Source organism: Camelina sativa, chromosome 14, assembly GCF_000633955.1.
Source record: "Camelina sativa cultivar DH55 chromosome 14, Cs, whole genome shotgun sequence".
NCBI lineage: Eukaryota > Viridiplantae > Streptophyta > Magnoliopsida > Brassicales > Brassicaceae > Camelina > Camelina sativa.
Genome location: NC_025698.1, coordinates 922,883 through 942,235, shown reverse-complemented (window position 1 = coordinate 942,235; position 19,353 = coordinate 922,883). Strand labels below are relative to the sequence as shown.

At 35.1% G+C, this 19,353-nt stretch overlaps 5 protein-coding genes and 1 long non-coding RNA gene across 11 annotated transcripts in view; 3 read left to right on the top strand and 3 right to left on the bottom strand.

Moving 5' to 3' along the window:
- The window catches only part of LOC104743128, a 6,763-nt gene extending 6,232 nt beyond the window's left edge, over nt 1-531 (top strand). The window contains exons 8-9 of the mRNA XM_010464240.1: nt 17-177; nt 485-531. Of these exons, the coding sequence (XP_010462542.1) occupies nt 17-177; nt 485-531 (208 nt within the window). The remainder of the gene's footprint in view (nt 1-16; nt 178-484) is intronic.
- LOC104738792 lies at nt 507-2,283 on the top strand. Its single transcript, XM_010459001.1, has 4 exons — nt 507-608; nt 735-895; nt 1,258-1,418; nt 1,777-2,283. Exons 2-4 carry the CDS (start codon nt 769-771, stop codon nt 1,966-1,968), a joined length of 480 nt encoding a protein of 159 aa, XP_010457303.1. The 5' UTR covers nt 507-608; nt 735-768; the 3' UTR covers nt 1,969-2,283.
- Nucleotides 2,375-6,003, bottom strand: LOC104738791 (cullin-2-like; the record flags this gene model as incomplete). The annotated part of the gene is made up of 16 exons (XM_019235400.1): nt 2,375-2,654; nt 2,761-2,928; nt 3,029-3,242; nt 3,295-3,443; nt 3,570-3,725; nt 3,829-3,949; nt 4,078-4,133; nt 4,218-4,370; nt 4,459-4,545; nt 4,635-4,670; nt 4,758-4,817; nt 4,934-5,014; nt 5,103-5,192; nt 5,294-5,371; nt 5,461-5,664; nt 5,770-6,003. Coding segments are annotated over 16 exons (1,989 nt in total), but the record flags the coding sequence as incomplete, so codon positions are not given.
- Nucleotides 6,106-6,963, bottom strand: LOC109128803. Its single transcript, XR_002035112.1, has 3 exons — nt 6,879-6,963; nt 6,297-6,472; nt 6,106-6,200 (listed from the first exon to the last, which is right to left on the bottom strand). It is a non-coding gene; the product is annotated as an uncharacterized LOC109128803 (long non-coding RNA).
- On the bottom strand, nt 7,855-10,926 carry LOC104738790 (wee1-like protein kinase). The gene is made up of 10 exons (XM_010458998.2): nt 10,628-10,926; nt 10,334-10,394; nt 10,167-10,233; nt 9,569-9,832; nt 9,422-9,489; nt 9,240-9,349; nt 9,087-9,127; nt 8,850-8,995; nt 8,396-8,749; nt 7,855-8,298 (listed from the first exon to the last, which is right to left on the bottom strand). The coding sequence occupies exons 1-10, from the start codon at nt 10,897-10,899 to the stop codon at nt 8,215-8,217; spliced, it is 1,467 nt and encodes a 488-aa protein (XP_010457300.1). The 5' UTR covers nt 10,900-10,926; the 3' UTR covers nt 7,855-8,214.
- LOC104738788 lies at nt 11,628-17,410 on the top strand. Of its 6 annotated transcripts, XM_010458995.1 has the most exons (14): nt 11,628-11,707; nt 11,800-11,830; nt 11,937-12,016; nt 12,326-12,365; nt 12,453-12,511; nt 12,599-12,724; nt 12,842-12,977; nt 13,115-13,407; nt 13,495-13,539; nt 16,030-16,098; nt 16,187-16,320; nt 16,409-16,509; nt 16,589-16,680; nt 16,781-17,410. In XM_010458995.1, the coding sequence occupies exons 1-14, from the start codon at nt 11,684-11,686 to the stop codon at nt 16,976-16,978; spliced, it is 1,428 nt and encodes a 475-aa protein (XP_010457297.1). In that variant the 5' UTR covers nt 11,628-11,683; the 3' UTR covers nt 16,979-17,410. The 6 variants fall into 6 exon arrangements, with proteins under 6 accessions (XP_010457297.1, XP_019090919.1, XP_010457298.1 ...); XM_019235374.1 differs by lacking the exon at nt 16,589-16,680 and having other exon boundaries at nt 16,781-16,932; XM_010458996.1 differs by lacking the exons at nt 16,030-16,098; nt 16,187-16,320; nt 16,409-16,509; nt 16,589-16,680; nt 16,781-17,410 and adding exons at nt 13,697-13,830; nt 13,919-14,019; nt 14,099-14,190; nt 14,291-14,920 and having other exon boundaries at nt 13,115-13,338; nt 13,495-13,608.

The following is a 19,353-nucleotide window of genomic DNA, read 5'->3' as shown; positions in this document are numbered from 1 at the left end:
ACTGTTTATGCAACAGGTTCTGTGCTCATGAATACGAGAAAAATAAAGATATGGGGGCAGCTGCTCTGGCTTATAAATGTATGGAAGTAGCTTATTTAAGGATAACTTATGCTTCCCATGGTAACATAGGCAGATGCAGATATGAGTTGCAAGCAGCTTTGCAAGTGATTCCTTCAGGTATTTATTATAAGATTCTTGGATGGCCTTTTTTCTGTGAATTCATCTAAAAACATCCTAGTATTTTTGTACTTGCCGTATTTACAACGAATGGGCTATATACTGTATGTAAACTATATGCGGAAAAGCCACTAACCACTTGGGCTGCATTTAGTGGTTGAAAAACAAGTTTCGCAGAACAAATCTTCAAGTAGATGGGTGGCTCGTTTGTTGTTTTGTGAAAAAAAAAATTAAAACTTCTATTAGTAGATTAAGACCGATACAAGATTGTATTGACGAATAAAGATGGTGTTCCTATTTGTTGTAGCTTGTAAGCATGATCNACTCGATTTGTTGTGCACCACTTGGAAGTGAGATAGCTGCATCCTTCTGTTAGTCAACGCAACTAAGTCCCCCAATTTACTATTTAGAGGGAGCCTTTCACTGTGATGGTACTTCTTCATGTTGCCCTCTAATTTTCGCACAGCTGCTGCATAGCCTATAGATATTTCTAGCATGTCAAGACGTTTTAGTGAAGCCTGTCCTGATGTAAGAATTTTATACTGTTTATGCAACAGGTTCTGTGCTCATGAATACGAGAAAAATAAAGATATGGGGGCAGCTGCTCTGGCTTATAAATGTATGGAAGTAGCTTATTTAAGGATAACTTATGCTTCCCATGGTAACATAGGCAGATGCAGATATGAGTTGCAAGCAGCTTTGCAAGTGATTCCTTCAGGTATTTATTATAAGATTCTTGGATGGCCTTTTTTCTGTGAATTCATCTAAAAACATCCTAGTATTTTTGTACTTGCCGTATTTACAACGAATGGGCTATATACTGTATGTAAACTATATGCGGAAAAGCCACTAACCACTTGGGCTGCATTTAGTGGTTGAAAAACAAGTTTCGCAGAACAAATCTTCAAGTAGATGGGTGGCTCGTTTGTTGTTTTGTGAAAAAAAAAATTAAAACTTCTATTAGTAGATTAAGACCGATACAAGATTGTATTGACGAATAAAGATGGTGTTCCTATTTGTTGTAGCTTGTAAGCATGATCATGATGAATGATTTTTTCATCTTGTTTGGGTTTCAAACAGGCGAGTCTCCGTCCTTTGCTTCTGATGGTGAAAATTCAAACCATACATTGGCAGCAGAAAAGGTTGCTTTGTCGAACACTGTGAGATCATCTCCTAGCGTAACTGGAAATCATGTTATCTCTTCAGGAAACAATTCCTCATTGTCACAGCTTTTGGCATTTGTAAGTGCAGCTATGTTACTCTTGTGATTTGATGAGGTGCCGTAAAATAGTTTGTACTTAAAGTTTATGTTTACAAAAGCTGTTCTAGTGCTGGATTTAAACGACTAAATAATTCCAGTCTAAGTAGTCTGTGAAAATATCAACAGGTTTTTTAGCAACGTATTGAGATAATTGCTTGCTTGAGCAACATGAATAGAAATCATCTTCAAACCTAGCATCATTTTATCACCATGACATTGGTCACCAAAAACAGTGGTTGGAGTGTAGATGATCCATCATTTACTCGTTTTTTCCTCTTGTGAAAGTTGTGCCATTGATCTGAATCGTGCGGTTGAATTGAATTGTTTTGGTCTTGCAGTCGCAACATGTAAACGCTGCTATGGATGCCTCGAGAAAAGCGCAGATCGCATTTGCAGCTGCAAAGGGAAAATCCAAAAACAGTAATGATGATGGAATAACATCCATCAAAAGAGCTCTTGACTTCAATTTTCAGGACATGGAGAAACTGTTGCATGTGGTGAGGCTTGCGATGGAATCCATAAACCGGTGATTATGGAATTATACAATCTCAGTTTTTCAATACTCCCACACATGCCATTCTCAGGGAGAAAGAAAGGAAAGCGACCTTGGAAGATACAAAGGCCTATAGATAAACATGTTTGTTCTCGCTCAAGTGTATAGTGGTTAGGACCTCGATTTGTGAGACTTGCTCAAGATTAAAAGACTAAAGTTACCATCTCGTGTTTTGTGTGTATAATTAATTGTACATAAAAAATATAAGAGAGCATTAGGAAGAGGTTCCAAGGACAGTGAAACTAACTAAAATGACTCAATCAAAGCTTTGTGGCAGTTGTGTTTTGAAAGAGGGGGAATTTGTTTTTTTAGCTTCTCCATTTTAGATCTGCCAATTATTATGAAAATATATTAAAATAATCAAAGCTTCCAACCCTATAAAATCACCCACAAAGTAAATATGGCGACACAATATTGTCAGGAAAACGAAGGTGAAGAGAAATTTGTTCTTTTTCCAATGATCCGACAAAAAGAATGGAAGGTCATTTACAAAACCGAAAACCAAAAAAAAAGAAGAAAAGAATAACACCCCTTTGTTTTTTTTTTTAAAACTCATTGTGACTAAGCTAGATACTTAAAAGTGTTGGGGTTTTCGCTATCCCTTTCCAAATAATCTCTGGTGATCAAGTCTTCAATTCGTTTCTTTATCATCTTAATATCAGGCTGCACGGGGAAAAAAAAAACACCATTATGTGAGTATCCTTAAAATCTGTGTTGTGTAATAATAATAAATCCATCAAGAGTTGTTTTTCGTTTGTTTGTTTTTTACCTTGAACATTTTGCTAAGATGCTCGACACATTCCGACACCAACTGTTGATGCCCCAACACTTTTCTGCTCTTCATTATCCTAACCAGAGCCGCATCAATTGCATAGCGTCTATCTTTATCAACATCCTCAACAACTTTCTTACGCTCATCCATTGGTGGAAGGGGAACCTGTTTGAGAAAAAAAAAAAGAAGATCATTAGTCTTTTCCATGCCGAAAACATATGAAAATAAACACACGTACTCTCCATAGAATAATAATAATATTTACCCTAATTCTCCGCATCTTATCAGTGAAGTTGGAATTGAATTGAAAGGTATCGGTTTTCGAGATGCTCCTAGACATTGGTTCCTTAATAAGAATCTTGTACTTTAGGCATGAAAGTGAATGAAGCAGCCTGGCAAGATCTTCATGGCTGAGGTTAACCTGCTCCAAGATCTCAGTGTAGCTTAAAAGAAAAATATATGAGTAAGCAATGTACAAACAAACAAAAAACATATATCATCATGTAGAAAACAAACCAGAAACAAATAGAAGATACCTGGTAGGTGGTAACGATCAACTCGTGTGGTCTTTTATCGAATCTTCCGAGGATATGACAAGTTCCCAGAGAGAAAATCCATGAAAGTATCCTGTTTTTGGTGTCTGTTGCATAATAGGCCTTAAAAGCTTCAATACAGTTGACCTGGAACCACACACAAAAAAAAAAAAAAAAAAAAAAACGAGAAAATCATCAGAGCTGAGATTATCTTTCCTAACTTTCTTGTTTCAAAACACCCTGGAAATAAATAAAAAAGACTTAATTAGTTACCATTTCACTGGGTAGATTTAGGTCGGATGTTTTGTAACTTGGCCAAAAACCAGTAGTAAGAACAGTAACAGTAAAATCAATCCCCAGATTTGGCTTGTCGGATTGATATTCCACAAATCCGATTTGATTATCTCTTGCCAATGTCATATCCGTCACCTATATGACACAGAAAAAAAAAAAAAAACACTTTATTAGTAACCTTCGTTACTGCTAGACAACCCTTTAAAAAAAAAAAAAAATATAAACTCATCTAACTGACCATGCCCTCCATCTTAGAAGTAAACTGCCCACCGAGTTGTTCTTTCAACTTCGTAAGTATACTTCTTTCGTGATCCTCATTAGCACTGCGATCAAATAAGAGCCGTTTGGCTTGTTTCTTCCTGCAAAAGCATAAAAGCTCATTAATCCCATTCCAATTTATTTATACTATCCTAAATGCCATCTCATCAACATATATATATATATATATATAATCGGTGTAAATTCAGAGAAAGACAAAATTATGTACCTGTAAAACTCGGCGAAAAGATCCTTGTCGCTTATATAAAAGAGCAAGTTAACCACCTGTAATAATAAAATTATAACTTGAGCACCAAAAAGGATAAGTGACATTGAAGGCATTAGCAATATGAAGGAAAACGAAATTACTTTCTCAAGCGTTTCTTCAACTGCTTCATCACTAAGCTTCTCAGTTCCTCCTCCTTTCTTCAGGACATTATCGCAATACGTTGCAAGTATTTCGGCACTGGACACTCCAGCCACTGTTTTGTTACAGAAGACTTCAAATGCCTCTTTCAATGCCTACAAGAGAAAATTTGGACATTATTAAATAAAAATGTTGTCGACTAAGATAGACATATTAAATAAAATATTGTGAACGCACTCAGACCTTATGGAAGAGGGTGTGTTTCTGAAAACACTCATCGACATAGACCATGTATTTATCATGTAGCTCAATTAATTTTATGATAAGCACCTGAAGCCATTAAAAAAAAAAAAAAGTGAATCTCTAAACTCTAAACTGAAAAGATTGTTGCTCCTATATAATCAGGTTAGCATAACTACCTGGTCCTGCACCTGCACGCCACTAGCACTTTCAGCCTGGGGAATAAAAATTATCAGCAATCACAAAGGGAGTTGAGTAACATCACAGAGTTGTCAGGGTAAAAATGAGCAAAGAAAATAAACCTGATCAGCAACTGCGTCGGAAGCTTGTTTGATTAGGGCATTTCCCTCTGCAGTAACATGCTGTATACACACATTTTCAGTTAAAACTATGCTTAGCAATTAGAAGGAATGATTTGGAAACAAACAGCGAAATGAGGTAACTTGTAATGCCAAAATAAAGGGAATAAAATGAAAACCTGCTTAAATAAGTCTGCAACAGGGTCCAACCCTTGCGGGATTAAATGATAAAGCCTGTACATCCTGGCGAGATCATCCATCTGCAAGTATACCGCAATGCTCCGTCAAACAGAGAATTTTTTTGATGAGAACTGGTAAAGAATTGAAGAACCCACAAAAGCTGCTTACCTTGTTATTACTTAGCAAGGCACGGCACCCTGAGTGCTCGTTTTCTATAAGCCTTTTAGAAACCACAACCAACAATTCATTTTGCACTTTCTGCATCCAAAAACGAAAACAAACATAATTGTAACAACCAGCTCAAAAATGCTGTGAGGAATATCAGCTATGAGCCTACAGAAGAATATATCATCACCAACCTCAATTAGTTTGGGCTCTGTGGATGAATGAAGGTAGTGACTGACTCTCTCCTTCTCCTTTTTTAGACACTCTTCAGACTGAAAATATAGAATTGCTGACGTTAGTAAACATAATCCCCTAAAACTGAAAGAAAGCACAGACCCAAAAATGATATCCGGAGACATGCCTTTAGCATGTAATCAGGACAAGAATCCTCCTCGATCCAGCTTGAGGCCTTGCAAGAATAGTAAGATGCGGTATCTTGAAGCATGAAACTTTCAAAGTCGTCTTCGTATTTATCCATCTCTCCCAGTCCATTCCCAACATAGACCTGTACTACGTTTTTCAGCAGTGCTCTGTCAATCTGTTCGCCCTCACGTTCTTTACGAATCTGGAAATATATACAAATTGGTGTTAGATAGAGAAACCAGTATATACTTATAATAAACCAGAGTTATACAATTTAGTTTCACTACAGATGCTATGCTATACTTACAAGTGCTAGTACAGCGTCTTTGGCAATGGAGTGGCCCTCTTGATAAACCAGGTCGCGGAAGGATGTCAAGCCAACAAGATTCAGTGATGGAAGATTTCTCCTAGCAGTGAAGTAACGGTCAAGGTAGAAGAAGAAGCGGGATAACCATCTAACCAGAACTTTATGATTATCCCATCTGAGAACAAACTCTCTAAGCATATATTCGTCATGCTTCGTCCTTATACAAGGCAACACCTAGCCACAACATAACATAAAAAGAAGATTACAGTTTGCTCAAGTTAAAACGAAAAAACATTAAAGAATTGGTGTATTCCACAATTAAAACACTCACTGTTTCCGTATTATAAACGTTAATAACATCAGCATATTTATCATAAAGCTGCTGAGAGAACTCGTTAGGAACCTTCTGGATGCACATATCGTAGATAGTCCTGTGAATTAATCGCATTCACATACTGTGGTAAAGTATCCGCAACTCTTGTAAAAAGATATAAACAATTCATTATAATAATTAAAACAAGACATACGTGTATATACCGATGTATTCTTCCCCCGAAAAGTTCTCAGGACATCCTTCGAGAATCCTTTTTACCTTTGAAACACCAGTTTCCATTAAGGACCATCCATGCTCCAGCTCAATTACAGGCATCATTATGAGACAAACTCTTTGCAAAGCTCCCTTGATCAACAAAGATTCTAGCTACTACAACAGAGTAAGACAGGAATACACATCAACAACATATATCGATACTCTTATAAGGGAAAACCACACAAACTAAAATATCCATGTCCGGAAAGAATCAGAACATTGAGAATTTGACAAACGAAAATCAAAGATAAACAAAAGTAGAAGAGAAGAAGACGTAACCCTAACTCAATCAGAATCGATAGACAAAAAGTACAAGAGAAGACAAGCGTAACCCTAACCCGATCAGAATCGACAGACAAAAATTACAAGAGAAGACGGCGTAACCCTAACTCGATCAAGCATAAACGCGTAACAGAAACAGAAGAAATCGAACGAAAGAGTAAAGAGACGAGTTACGAAATCGAGATCGGAGATATATAGAGTAATTGTGCGATTCGTAAACCCTAAGATCGTCACGTACCAGAAGATTCCGAAGAGTATCGAATCCGAATTCACCGGGATTTGATAGAGCTGTGAGAATCGAGTAGTTCGCGTCTTTATGAGAGAAAGCCTAGCTAGAAGGAGAGCATCTCATGATTTTATTTATATAGAGTTTGCCAAGGGCGGTGAACTTACAATTTTATTTTCTTTTTTATTTTCTTTAAAAAAATAGTATTTTTTTCCTTTTTTTTTTTTTTTTTTTGTTAAAGTAATAAAAGAAAAGTCAAGAAAACACTTACTAAGTAAACATTTTTAAGGAAATAAAAATCTGGAAATAAATATACAGAAAAGGTTAAATACATGTATCTTTTAACAGATGTCTTTACATTTTACTTATTTGGAATTATATAGTACAGTATATGAGTTTTTCTTTCCTTGTGATAAAGACAAGAAAGAAAGTTCTAGATTTTTAAATGATTCAATTCTTTATTATTAAATTATTAATATGAGATTATGAAATTTATGAGAGTTTAGGAAAAGTAAATTATGATATATTTTTTTACTATTTTGTAATTCATTATTGATTTGGAATTATATATCAGTTTAGTTTTTTTTTTTTTTGACAAATATCAGTTTAGTTTGTGTTGAGTTTTTTGTTTTTTGTTTTCTCTTGTGATAATGATAAGAAGGATATTTTAAGAGTTTAAAATAATTATTTTTTTATTATAAAATTCTGAATACTTATAATTTATTTTGTCAACGAAATTTTTCTGAGATTATGGGATTTAGAGAAGATTAATACGCCTAACAAAACCTTCTTACTATAAATTCTAGGACAATTTTATCCCTATCAAACGAGCTTATATATGAACTGAAGAAACTGAACCCTTAAATTGACGACCAAAAAACAGGAAAATAAAATGAAACTTGTGTAAAATTATTAGACTTTGATGAACAACAACAACTAGAAGAAAAAGTTTTAAAACTAATCGCTGTAATGATTTCAACGTTTTATACTTTTATTCCCCCATTATGTGACGTATTATTAACTCCACTAGCCTCTCTACAAAGTACAAACAGATTCAACTCAGAATGGCATTTGAGACGAATAATAAAATATGGAAAATTACAATTCCCAGTTCCAGAAATATACAGAGAAACCATAAAATTACACCAACATTTTCAATTCAGTCTTTTTTTGGTTAGCCGGATATTTTGTACCGAATCCAAGATTATGGTACACCTTTTTACGCCAATAATTTCCCAAACAAAAAATCTGGTGCATGGCCATGGACCAATATCCCCTCCGATCGAGATCATTGGTACCATAATTTACAAAATTTAGTTCTCGACATCTGAGAGTGTCTATGAATCAATCAACCTCGAATCCTATCGAACATGGGATGGTCCAGCAATTCTCTAGCGGAAGGGCGACGAATAGGATCACGATCCATCATTGTCTGTTTCAAAAACATGTTAAATTTTTTCACTTAACTGCTGCGTTATAATGCTCGGGACTGCCATGGAAACACAGAAGTAGGAAAGCAACTTACGTACCTTAAGCAGTGTCTGTAATTGTAACGAATGGCCAGGAAGGAGAGGAAGTTTGCCTTCTTTGATATTAAGGGACTGGTTTCTTGATTCTGTAAGAGGAGATCCTCTAATCAGCTCATATACCGTGACACCTAAAGAGAAGATATCGACCTTGTCAAGGTGCTCATAGTCTTCGTTTAGTATTTCTTGAGGCATGTAACGTGCATCTCCTTCTTCTACTGGTAAGGTTTTGTCCAATCGCGTGGCACAACCAAAGTCACCGAGCTTGCAAACACCGTTCTTGATGTATATGTTGTCTGGTTTTACATCTAAATGAGCTATTCCTTTCTCATGAATAAACTGTAATGCTTTAGCTATCTGTAAGAGACATAGTACAATGATATGTGGATAAGAATTCTCAGTTATTAAGCTTCTCTCTATATACTTGATTTTACATGAAAGTTAAGTAAGTGTTTACCTGATGCATTATCACCAAGATTTCTCTTTCTGAGACCTTAAGAGAAGATTTCTTGGACAAGCTGTGATCACAGAGTTCCAGCTGAATGTACAATTGTTCATTTTCAAACCACGAGTTGTAGTATCCTACTACATTTTCATGAAACCCTACAAACAAAATATGATAGAAACGGCTTAAGGCTACACTGATCTTAGCTTGCAATCAGGGACGAAACGAGAGACTGTACTGATTACTGACCTAGAGCAGCAAGAGCTTGGACTTCCATCATAGCTTTACGTCTGCAAAAACTCGATAATGGTTACTTGAACAAAATGGTCCAAACAAGATGAACTATTTTTTTAAGCAGATATGTGTCTTTCTCTTACTAAGAAAACTACAGAAAATATATACCTCTCTGAATCTAGATGCAACTTTCTTGTGCTGTGTTTCACAGCATATAGGCAACCATCAATTCTCTTCAAAACCTTAAATACACGACTGAAATTTCCAACACCAATTTGCTGGAGAAACCAAATCAAATTACGTAAGAAGAAGCAACATAATTCCAAGTTAAAAGACCACCTTTCGCTTACCTGAATTTCATGAAAGTCCGTGAGATATCTTGACAAGCCATCCCCAGTTATACTTGCAGGGAGAAAACCTGCATAACAGCAGTATATTTTACTGAAGAAGCGTTTCAGGAAATTCTTGAGTAAGAAATCTAGGGACAAGAAACTTACTTGCACATTTTGATCTCTGATATCCGAAAGGATCAGTAGCAGACTCAGACTGATTCATCACATACGGATTCTTGAGGCAAGGGGGAGGCATAGCCCGACACCGCAGAGCAACTGCGGTCTTTGAAACATATCCAGTCCTCTCTGTTTGATTAGCTTGGAGTTTATCCATCATGACCTCATCTGTGTCAGTATCATCATTCTCTTGTTCATCTACTCTATTTTTAGAAGAACAGGTAGAATTCGAAGGATTCAATGTGAAACTTTCTGCAATTAACACAGAAATTTATTATCTGAGTTATAGAAAAAGAACACCTCACCAAAACATCAAATTACTAGATAACAACACTGTGAATCTCAAAGCAAAAAAGACTTGAATGTTGGATAGTTGTTTAAAACAGGAGGTCAAACATAACTCAAGTAAGAATTGTATCACAAAACACTCTTCTGAAACCTATATACCTTCGTCCCATGTAAAGGCCTTATTTATATTCATGCTAAAAAACACAATTAAGGATTAACTTCAAACTCTCTGAATCGACAGTGGCTACTCATTCTAGATAAAGATATCTTTGGAACAAACAGTAAAAGAAAAGCTTACCCTGGCGACATCTTTTGCTTTTAACTGTATTTAGTTTAACAGGAGACCTAGGACAAGGAGAATGATCCTACAAACAAAAATGAAAAAAAGAGAGAGAAACTTTAAATTTGAGACATTGGTGAAACAAAAATCAAAGAAAAAAGTCAAGAGCTTTCTCTCAATTTCACCTGGCTGATCTCTAAACCACTCATCAAGTTCTGATTGTCCGGTGTTATATAATCAGGTGTGCTGCAAAATAAATCACAAAACGAATCATTAGTAGCTGAGATTTCACAAATCAAAAGGCAATCATCTTCTAAACCAAACATAAATCTATCGAAACTGCTAAATAGATTTTTTTTTTTTTTTTCAGATCTTGAAAAATTGTAATACTAACCAATCCCAAAGATGCTACTCTACCCAGAAGATAACGCGATAGATCTCAACTTATTAGATATATAAATATAAAGCTAAGATTTTACCAGAAGAAGTCTTGGCTAAGAATAAAGTCCTTCTCTGGGCAATTGGTATCAGCATCAGCCGAACCCAACTGATTCCGAAGCTCCGACGAGTCCGCCGATGACGGAACATTCGACGGCGGAAGATTTTCGAAAGAAATCTTCGACAACTGACCAAAGTGAAGAAGAGAGTGTCGCTCCAATGTCCCTTCCATCTTACGAACCTTCTTCGTTCTTCTCGTTCCTAGGGTTTTACTCTTCGCCAACAGTGTTCTTCCTCCTTTCTTCTCGAACATGACGATGAAATTAATTTTATTTTTGGGTAAAAGAAAAAAATAAGTGAAATAAATAATTAGATTCAAAATTTGCGCGCTCGAGTCTTTTAGTGTTTCGAGCTAAAATTTGGAAGTAGTCATCTGCATCGACGACTACGGTACACTTCGTATGTAATTGATTTAGGACCGTTCGATCTTATGGATACTAGTGTTTTGTTACAGATAAAGTAGAGAGGTGCAGTGGATCTTCTGTAGAGCGTGTCATGTAAGCTTTGGTGTGTCTTTAATAATAATATTTTTTTCTATAATAGCACTAGCACTTTGGCCTTTGGGTATGATGCAGTGTATGTAAATAAATATTCAACTTTTTAAAGAAATAATCAATGTTTTAAATGTATTTCCAAATAGTAGTATTTTTATGTTAATTAATTTTAAAAAGTTGTATTTATTTATTGGTCAACCAATTAAAAAATTATCATATACTTCAAAGACAACAAAAAAAAGATATTAACTCTCCTTGTGATTAAAGAAGACCAATAATTTATATATTAATATTTACATTATGTCAATGAAAAGTAAATATATTTTCATATTCTAGCCATGGGGCTAGAATGTGAAACTGATGAATTATTAGGTTAATTTCTGATTAACTACAAACTGTGGGGGTATCAAAAACAAATTCTAAAAAGTTTATTGCATTGGGTCCATCAAAGCCCAATTCAGTAAAACAAACTGATAAAGTGATAAAGTAAACACATACTTCTCTCGGCAACGCCACCAGCGAGATTTTGAATGCTGACGGCGAATGTGGCGGCGAAGTAACTTACCGGTGACTATCTCGTATCCCATGTGAATTGTTTGCTTTCTTATTTCTTCTTCTAGGAATTTTTTTTTATTTGTTTATCCATGTTGGATTTTCAGGGGAATTTAGATTCCGATCAAAGCATATCAGGTAAGGATTGCTTTCTGTTCATATGAAAAATTTCGCTNNNTTTTTTTTTTTTTTTTTTTTTTTTGTGTCTAAAGAGTGATTCTCAAGTTGTTGTTTGGTCTTTTAGAGGAAGAAGACGAAGAAGAGCACATCAATGTTAGTTCGAAAGAAATTGACATGTGGCCAAGTGAGAATGCCAAGGAAGAGGTATAATGTTCAATCTCTAACTGTTGATTCGTTAACCTCTTGTGTTAAGCTGTCTATGAACTCTCGAGAATTTGTCTTTTGAAGATGGCATGATGAGAGGTTATCTTCATCATAATCTCCTTAATGAGTTTCTTAGGTTGTATTGAGTATTGACACACTGTTTTGCTCTTACTTGAGAAATAACATGGGAACTTTTGATTTTGGTGATTTTTTATCAATAGAATGGTTGTGGGATTGAGTAGTTTTTGAGTAGGAGCTATAGGGAATTTTATTGTAGTTTTTGACCATAGCTTGGCTTCAATATTTTAGGGGGGATTACTACTTCAAACAAAGCTCGAAAAACTCATAGGTAATATGTATATCCAGTTTGTGGTCAGCATCTTATAAATTACATTTAGGGAAGTGTTTTCACAAAGAACTTCTGTGGTGTTTCCAGGTTGTGGTGAACAAAACAATTATGCTAGGAAAACCGGTGTTGTATCTCTGGAAGCAACTGTGAGTCCGTTTTAAAATTCTTTTGTGCAGCTTCTTGCTCCTAAGAAAAATGGATTCAAATTGTGATGGGAGATTTTTATTCTTTAGATACGGAAGATATCATCCTCTCTTGAGGATGACGACGTTGATGTTCCTGATTCCCCTGAGGAGAGTTATCTTGCTTCTTCCATAAGAGCATGCGTACCTGCTCAGAAAAATGGTTCAGATGATGAGGTTACCATCTAATCTTCAACTTCTTTGGGTTCTTTTCATGACTTCCGAATCTGAAGTCTATTTGTGCATCTTGAAAAGTTCTTTATTTTTCGTAATGATGATTATTGTTGCCTTCAGATTCAACATGACGACCAACAGGTGGCAACGTGGTCCACTATAAGTAAAGAAACCAAGTCACTAATCCATTTGAATGGTAACGCTCCAGTCTCATCATCCCATCTATCTGGATTCAGAGCCAAGAGAAGTAGTAAAGGTACTGTTTCATTCAAAACTCTGGTATCTTTACCGTAGAAGTTAAAGAATGGGCACCACGAATTAAAACTTTAAGAAACAGATCGTGTGTGCATAAACTTCTGAAATTTCTGAGTTAGGTTTCTAATGTCTCCACAGTTATCAAAGATCATCTGAGGCCAAAATTTTCGTTTCACTCACATACTCCTGGAGAAACGTCATCCAAGATAAGTGATATGGCTGAAAATTTTGAGCCTACTGCTTATCAGGCCATAGAAGAGGATCCAATTGCTGAATGTCCCAACGGTTTTGATGAAGCATCAGAAAGCAGACAAGGTATTTCTGTTGCTGCGTCAAGAGAGGTTCTGCATGGGTTCACTGAGGTTGCTATACCAAAGCTTTTAGACATTCCTCCACATAAGATTAGACTGATCAAAAGAACCTCTAAACTGGTAGTTTTGCTTATTCAGTGGATTAGCAATTGATTTGCTACTTTGCTCAGTTCTTTGTTTCATTTGTTGGCCTTCTTTCTGTTCCAGTACAGCAGACATGAAAGAAAATCTCATAAGGAAAGCTCATCGAACATTCAAGATAGTGATACTGATGACGAGCTACCTGGACCCATGGATTGTGGATCATCAAGCGATGATGAGGTTTTGCTTTCTTCCTTTCTCGTGATTTGGGTAATTTTCATCTCCTCAGCCCACAATCAAATCCAAATAATAGTGTTTTGTTGCATAGCCTAGTTATCAAACCCCAGTGCCAAACATTTCCAACCAGAAGAAACAATTTGTTGGAGACCGGTTTGATGAAGCAATAAAAGCTTCCTCTTTTAGCAAGGAAGGTCTCTTGTTCGGTTCACCTAAATTATCAGGGTAATAACTCTCAACACCTTCTAGGCACCACGCTTAAAACCACACAAATGACTTAACATCAAAACCTGTTTCTTGCATCAATTTACAGTGGCTCTAGTCTATATGGGAAGCTACAACAGATAATGAAACAAGAAAAAGAGACGGAAATGGAAATCACGAAGAAATTGCAGGGGGGAATTGGACAACCAGGTAAACCTGCTTTGTAACCCCCATATAAACAAATCTAGTTCGTACTTGCGTATATCTCATTTCCCATTTCCCTACTCAGATGCGTCAAGTTATGTTGATGTAAAAATCATGTCAAGACACTTGGAGGGAAAGCTTGTCGTGTGCAAATGCTCTGTTATTGACCTTTCTGGGGTTTCTCCCTCCATCTCTTTTTCACACATCAAATTAAACAGCTTCTTTGAATATCTATCAATCAGATTATAGGCACTAATTGAGTCATTTGTGTTTGTAGGACTCCCTATTGCTCAAGAACACACAAGCCCTTGCGGCCAAGGAGACAGAAACAAGAGTTCTCTTTAGTACAAAAGTTTGTGCGGATGTTGATATCGAAATAGGGAATTGTATCCGACATCTATTAACATCTGTTAGATTAACCTGTTTGAATAAAACGACGTTTGAACTCGAAATCCCAAATTACTTCGATCTCTAATCCCTAATTTCACAAACCCAAAAAAATATCCAAACCACTTCAGTCTCTAATCCCTAATTCTCTAAATAAACATGAAACTCTGTTTTCGATTTGATGCCGAAAATAAAAAACAAGGGTGTGATTACGTTTGTAGGAGAAAGAGTTGAAGATCCACCGCGAGACAAATCCACAGTGGGAAGATCTCGAAAACAGGGTTTTGTGTTTATTTAGAGAATTAGGGATTAGAGAGTGAAGTGATTTGGGGATTTTTTTTGGTTTGTGAAATTAGGGATTAGAGATCGAAGTAATTTGGGGATTTAGAGTTCAAGCATCGTTTTATTCTAATGGTTTTATCTAACAGATGTTAACGGTGTTAACGGAGCTTAGTTGCTCTGTTACCCAATTTTGCGAGATGTGTATTTTGGCGTTTTTAGAAAAGTTTGATGTTTAATTAGAATTGGCAACACAAATAGATGATTTAAATGACCTTAGGGAATGTTCAAGATTTAATTGGCGTTTTTGGGTAAGTTTATGATTTAATTGACATTTTTCCCAATGAAAAAATGTAGAAAATTATAATTTTTTAAAATCAGAGGTTGATTTTTGGAGTGAGATATCATGTTTTCTTTTGTGGTTTTTAAAGGCGTAATTAAATTTTTGTATATATATACACATCTTAGAGAGTCTCTAGTTTGACGAAAACAAAAATCACACATCTTCATGACCTTTTCTTCTTGTTCCAAGCCAGCAAGTTAGGCTAGGCATGATGCTCTCGACCCGACGGGAAAATAGATACAGCATCGTAATACTGTGTTTGTTACCCTTGCGAGTAGAATGAATACACTGTACCCTATGTATATATAGTTAGAAAAGGAAACAAATTAAGAGATATATATAAACAAATTATATATATATTAGCCGACGTTATTGAAAAAGAAACCTTGGCCTCTGGCATCCAATTTTGGGAAAAGATTAAGGGTATATATTTATAATATCTATTAAGTTTATTCCTAATAAAAATTATATACTTTTATAAATTAAATAAGAAGATGGGCTTATACTTTATATGTTACAAGTTTAAAACTTAAATATATAGGCTAATCTACAATCTGGTTTTAAACATGAGCTTATACCATGTTAATTAATTAATTAATTAAAAAGAAATCAGACAAACTAGTCAAACAGTAAGAATTACAATAGATTTTTGCCAGCTTTCTTTTCGTCGTTAATCCTAATTTTTTGATTCTAATGTAAATTGTAAAATAATACAGTGGCTAACTTTTCTGTCAACGTTTTTTTTCATCAAATTGTTTTTGTCAAAGTGTCAAAGTAAAATCAATTAATGGTTTAATTTCTATTTCTATTTACTTTGTTTTGGTTAGATGTTTTTCACCCCAATATTTTTTAGAATCGCAAGTAAATCGTAATTGGTAATCTTATTATTAATAGAAAGTTTGGTTAAGAACTATTTGTTTCAATTTGTTTGTTTGTTTTATTTACTTTTATTATAATGATAATGGGGTTTATTTTTGTAGACATTTTTGTTTTGGTTNTCATCGAACATTCAAGATAGTGATACTGATGACGAGCTACCTGGACCCATGGATTGTGGATCATCAAGCGATGATGAGGTTTTGCTTTCTTCCTTTCTCGTGATTTGGGTAATTTTCATCTCCTCAGCCCACAATCAAATCCAAATAATAGTGTTTTGTTGCATAGCCTAGTTATCAAACCCCAGTGCCAAACATTTCCAACCAGAAGAAACAATTTGTTGGAGACCGGTTTGATGAAGCAATAAAAGCTTCCTCTTTTAGCAAGGAAGGTCTCTTGTTCGGTTCACCTAAATTATCAGGGTAATAACTCTCAACACCTTCTAGGCACCACGCTTAAAACCACACAAATGACTTAACATCAAAACCTGTTTCTTGCATCAATTTACAGTGGCTCTAGTCTATATGGCAAGCTACAACAGATAATGAAACAAGAAAAAGAGACGGAAATGGAAATCACGAAGAAATTGCAGGGGGGAATTGGACAACCAGGTAAACCTGCTTTGTAACCCCCATATAAACAAATCTAGTTCGTACTTGCGTATATCTCATTTCCCATTTCCCTACTCAGATGCGTCAAGTTATGTTGATGTAAAAATCATGTCAAGACACTTGGAGGGAAAGCTTGTCGTGTGCAAATGCTCTGTTATTGACCTTTCTGGGGTTTCTCCCTCCATCTCTTTTTCACACATCAAATTAAACAGCTTCTTTGAATATCTATCAATCAGATTATAGGCACTAATTGAGTCATTTGTGTTTGTAGGACTCCCTATTGCTCAAGAACACACAAGCCCTTGCGGCCAAGGAGACAGAAACAAGAGTTCTCTTTAGTACAAAAGTTTGTGCGGATGTTGATATCGAAATAGGGAATTGTATCCGACATCTATTAACATCTGTTAGATTAACCTGTTTGAATAAAACGACGTTTGAACTCGAAATCCCAAATTACTTCGATCTCTAATCCCTAATTTCACAAACCCAAAAAAATATCCAAACCACTTCAGTCTCTAATCCCTAATTCTCTAAATAAACATGAAACTCTGTTTTCGATTTGATGCCGAAAATAAAAAACAAGGGTGTGATTACGTTTGTAGGAGAAAGAGTTGAAGATCCACCGCGAGACAAATCCACAGTGGGAAGATCTCGAAAACAGGGTTTTGTGTTTATTTAGAGAATTAGGGATTAGAGAGTGAAGTGATTTGGGGATTTTTTTTGGTTTGTGAAATTAGGGATTAGAGATCGAAGTAATTTGGGGATTTAGAGTTCAAGCATCGTTTTATTCTAATGGTTTTATCTAACAGATGTTAACGGTGTTAACGGAGCTTAGTTGCTCTGTTACCCAATTTTGCGAGATGTGTATTTTGGCGTTTTTAGAAAAGTTTGATGTTTAATTAGAATTGGCAACACAAATAGATGATTTAAATGACCTTAGGGAATGTTCAAGATTTAATTGGCGTTTTTGGGTAAGTTTATGATTTAATTGACATTTTTCCCAATGAAAAAATGTAGAAAATTATAATTTTTTAAAATCAGAGGTTGATTTTTGGAGTGAGATATCATGTTTTCTTTTGTGGTTTTTAAAGGCGTAATTAAATTTTTGTATATATATACACATCTTAGAGAGTCTCTAGTTTGACGAAAACAAAAATCACACATCTTCATGACCTTTTCTTCTTGTTCCAAGCCAGCAAGTTAGGCTAGGCATGATGCTCTCGACCCGACGGGAAAATAGATACAGCATCGTAATACTGTGTTTGTTACCCTTGCGAGTAGAATGAATACACTGTACCCTATGTATATATAGTTAGAAAAGGAAACAAATTAAGAGATATATATAAACAAATTATATATATATTAGCCGACGTTATTGAAAAAGAAACCTTGGCCTCTGGCATCCAATTTTGGGAAAAGATTAAGGGTATATATTTATAATATCTATTAAGTTTATTCCTAATAAAAATTATATACTTTTATAAATTAAATAAGAAGATGGGCTTATACTTTATATGTTACAAGTTTAAAACTTAAATATATAGGCTAATCTACAATCTGGTTTTAAACATGAGCTTATACCATGTTAATTAATTAATTAATTAAAAAGAAATCAGACAAACTAGTCAAACAGTAAGAATTACAATAGATTTTTGCCAGCTTTCTTTTCGTCGTTAATCCTAATTTTTTGATTCTAATGTAAATTGTAAAATAATACAGTGGCTAACTTTTCTGTCAACGTTTTTTTTCATCAAATTGTTTTTGTCAAAGTGTCAAAGTAAAATCAATTAATGGTTTAATTTCTATTTCTATTTACTTTGTTTTGGTTAGATGTTTTTCACCCCAATATTTTTTAGAATCGCAAGTAAATCGTAATTGGTAATCTTATTATTAATAGAAAGTTTGGTTAAGAACTATTTGTTTCAATTTGTTTGTTTGTTTTATTTACTTTTATTATAATGATAATGGGGTTTATTTTTGTAGACATTTTTGTTTTGGTTAAACCCAACCATTTTATTTTTCATCGCTTGTGGTATTCGTTAACCTTCGCACGACAATATATATATATCTTAATAATAAATTTCCTTATTAATGTGACCGTTGTGAATATAGATTTCCATTTTTTCCTTTTAAACCTCTAAATTTTAATTAGCTCTAAACAGAGCTGTTTAACGAATTAATGGTTCAGCATTCTTCCTTGCTTGAGAGAGAAAGAAGACATCAAAACTCTCTCTTTTCTTTTTTCTCGCTGCCTCTTCATTCTTCAAAACCCTAAACCAAAAAATAAAATCTAACTTTCATTATCATATATAATAACCAAAGAAAAAGAAAAAAAAAAACATATGTTTTCTCTCTTCTCAACCTAAAAAGAGGCTATGCCAATTTCATACGAAGAGACTCGCTGATGATCCATGCAGACGTTGAAATAAGCCGATCATCGAAGCGGGGAGGATTAGAGTCACCTGAGAGATCCGGAACATTCGGAAACGTTGCCTCCACCGACTCCTGCTTCGAAGGATGCTGTGGTTGATGACGCCTAAGAGACCAGCCACTCTAATTTCTAAGTAAGTTAGCGTACGTGGAAGCTTCTACGAGTCTTTCTCTCCCCTTTCTTTAATTAAACCCTAGATTCGATTCCCTGCTTCTGCTTTGATTGCTTTTGTTTATTATCAACTTACAGTAATTAGGGTTTTGTTATAGGTATACGGAAGGAAGATATAGCCGCGCAAGATCCAGATCATCTGCTCTCCTCCGATCCATCCATTGATGTAAGCCTATTCCTCAATTGCTTCTTTTTTTTTTGCTTTGTTTTGTTGTTGATATGGTTTTCCGTTTTGATTGTCT

What these genes read in the sequence shown, in the direction of transcription:
- LOC104738792 (XM_010459001.1), top strand. Translation starts at nt 769, where the DNA reads ATGGGGGCAGCTGCTCTGGCTTATAAATGTATGGAAGTAGCTTATTTA. An exon ending in TTTGCAAGTGATTCCTTCAG is followed by an intron (nt 896 to 1,257) that starts GTATTTATTATA and finishes GGTTTCAAACAG; the next exon opens with GCGAGTCTCCGTCCTTTGCT. An exon ending in TGTCACAGCTTTTGGCATTT is followed by an intron (nt 1,419 to 1,776) that starts GTAAGTGCAGCT and finishes TTGGTCTTGCAG; the next exon opens with TCGCAACATGTAAACGCTGC.
- LOC104738790 (XM_010458998.2), bottom strand. Translation starts at nt 10,899, where the DNA reads ATGTTCGAGAAGAAAGGAGGAAGAACACTGTTGGCGAAGAGTAAAACC. An exon ending in CGGACTTTCATGAAATTCAG is followed by an intron (nt 9,350 to 9,421) that starts GTAAGCGAAAGG and finishes TGGTTTCTCCAG; the next exon opens with CAAATTGGTGTTGGAAATTT. An exon ending in TCTTGGTGATAATGCATCAG is followed by an intron (nt 8,750 to 8,849) that starts GTAAACACTTAC and finishes TGTCTCTTACAG; the next exon opens with ATAGCTAAAGCATTACAGTT.
- LOC104738788 (XM_010458995.1), top strand. Translation starts at nt 11,684, where the DNA reads ATGTGGCGGCGAAGTAACTTACCG. An exon ending in AAAGCTCGAAAAACTCATAG is followed by an intron (nt 12,366 to 12,452) that starts GTAATATGTATA and finishes TGGTGTTTCCAG; the next exon opens with GTTGTGGTGAACAAAACAAT. An exon ending in GATCATCAAGCGATGATGAG is followed by an intron (nt 16,099 to 16,186) that starts GTTTTGCTTTCT and finishes TTTGTTGCATAG; the next exon opens with CCTAGTTATCAAACCCCAGT.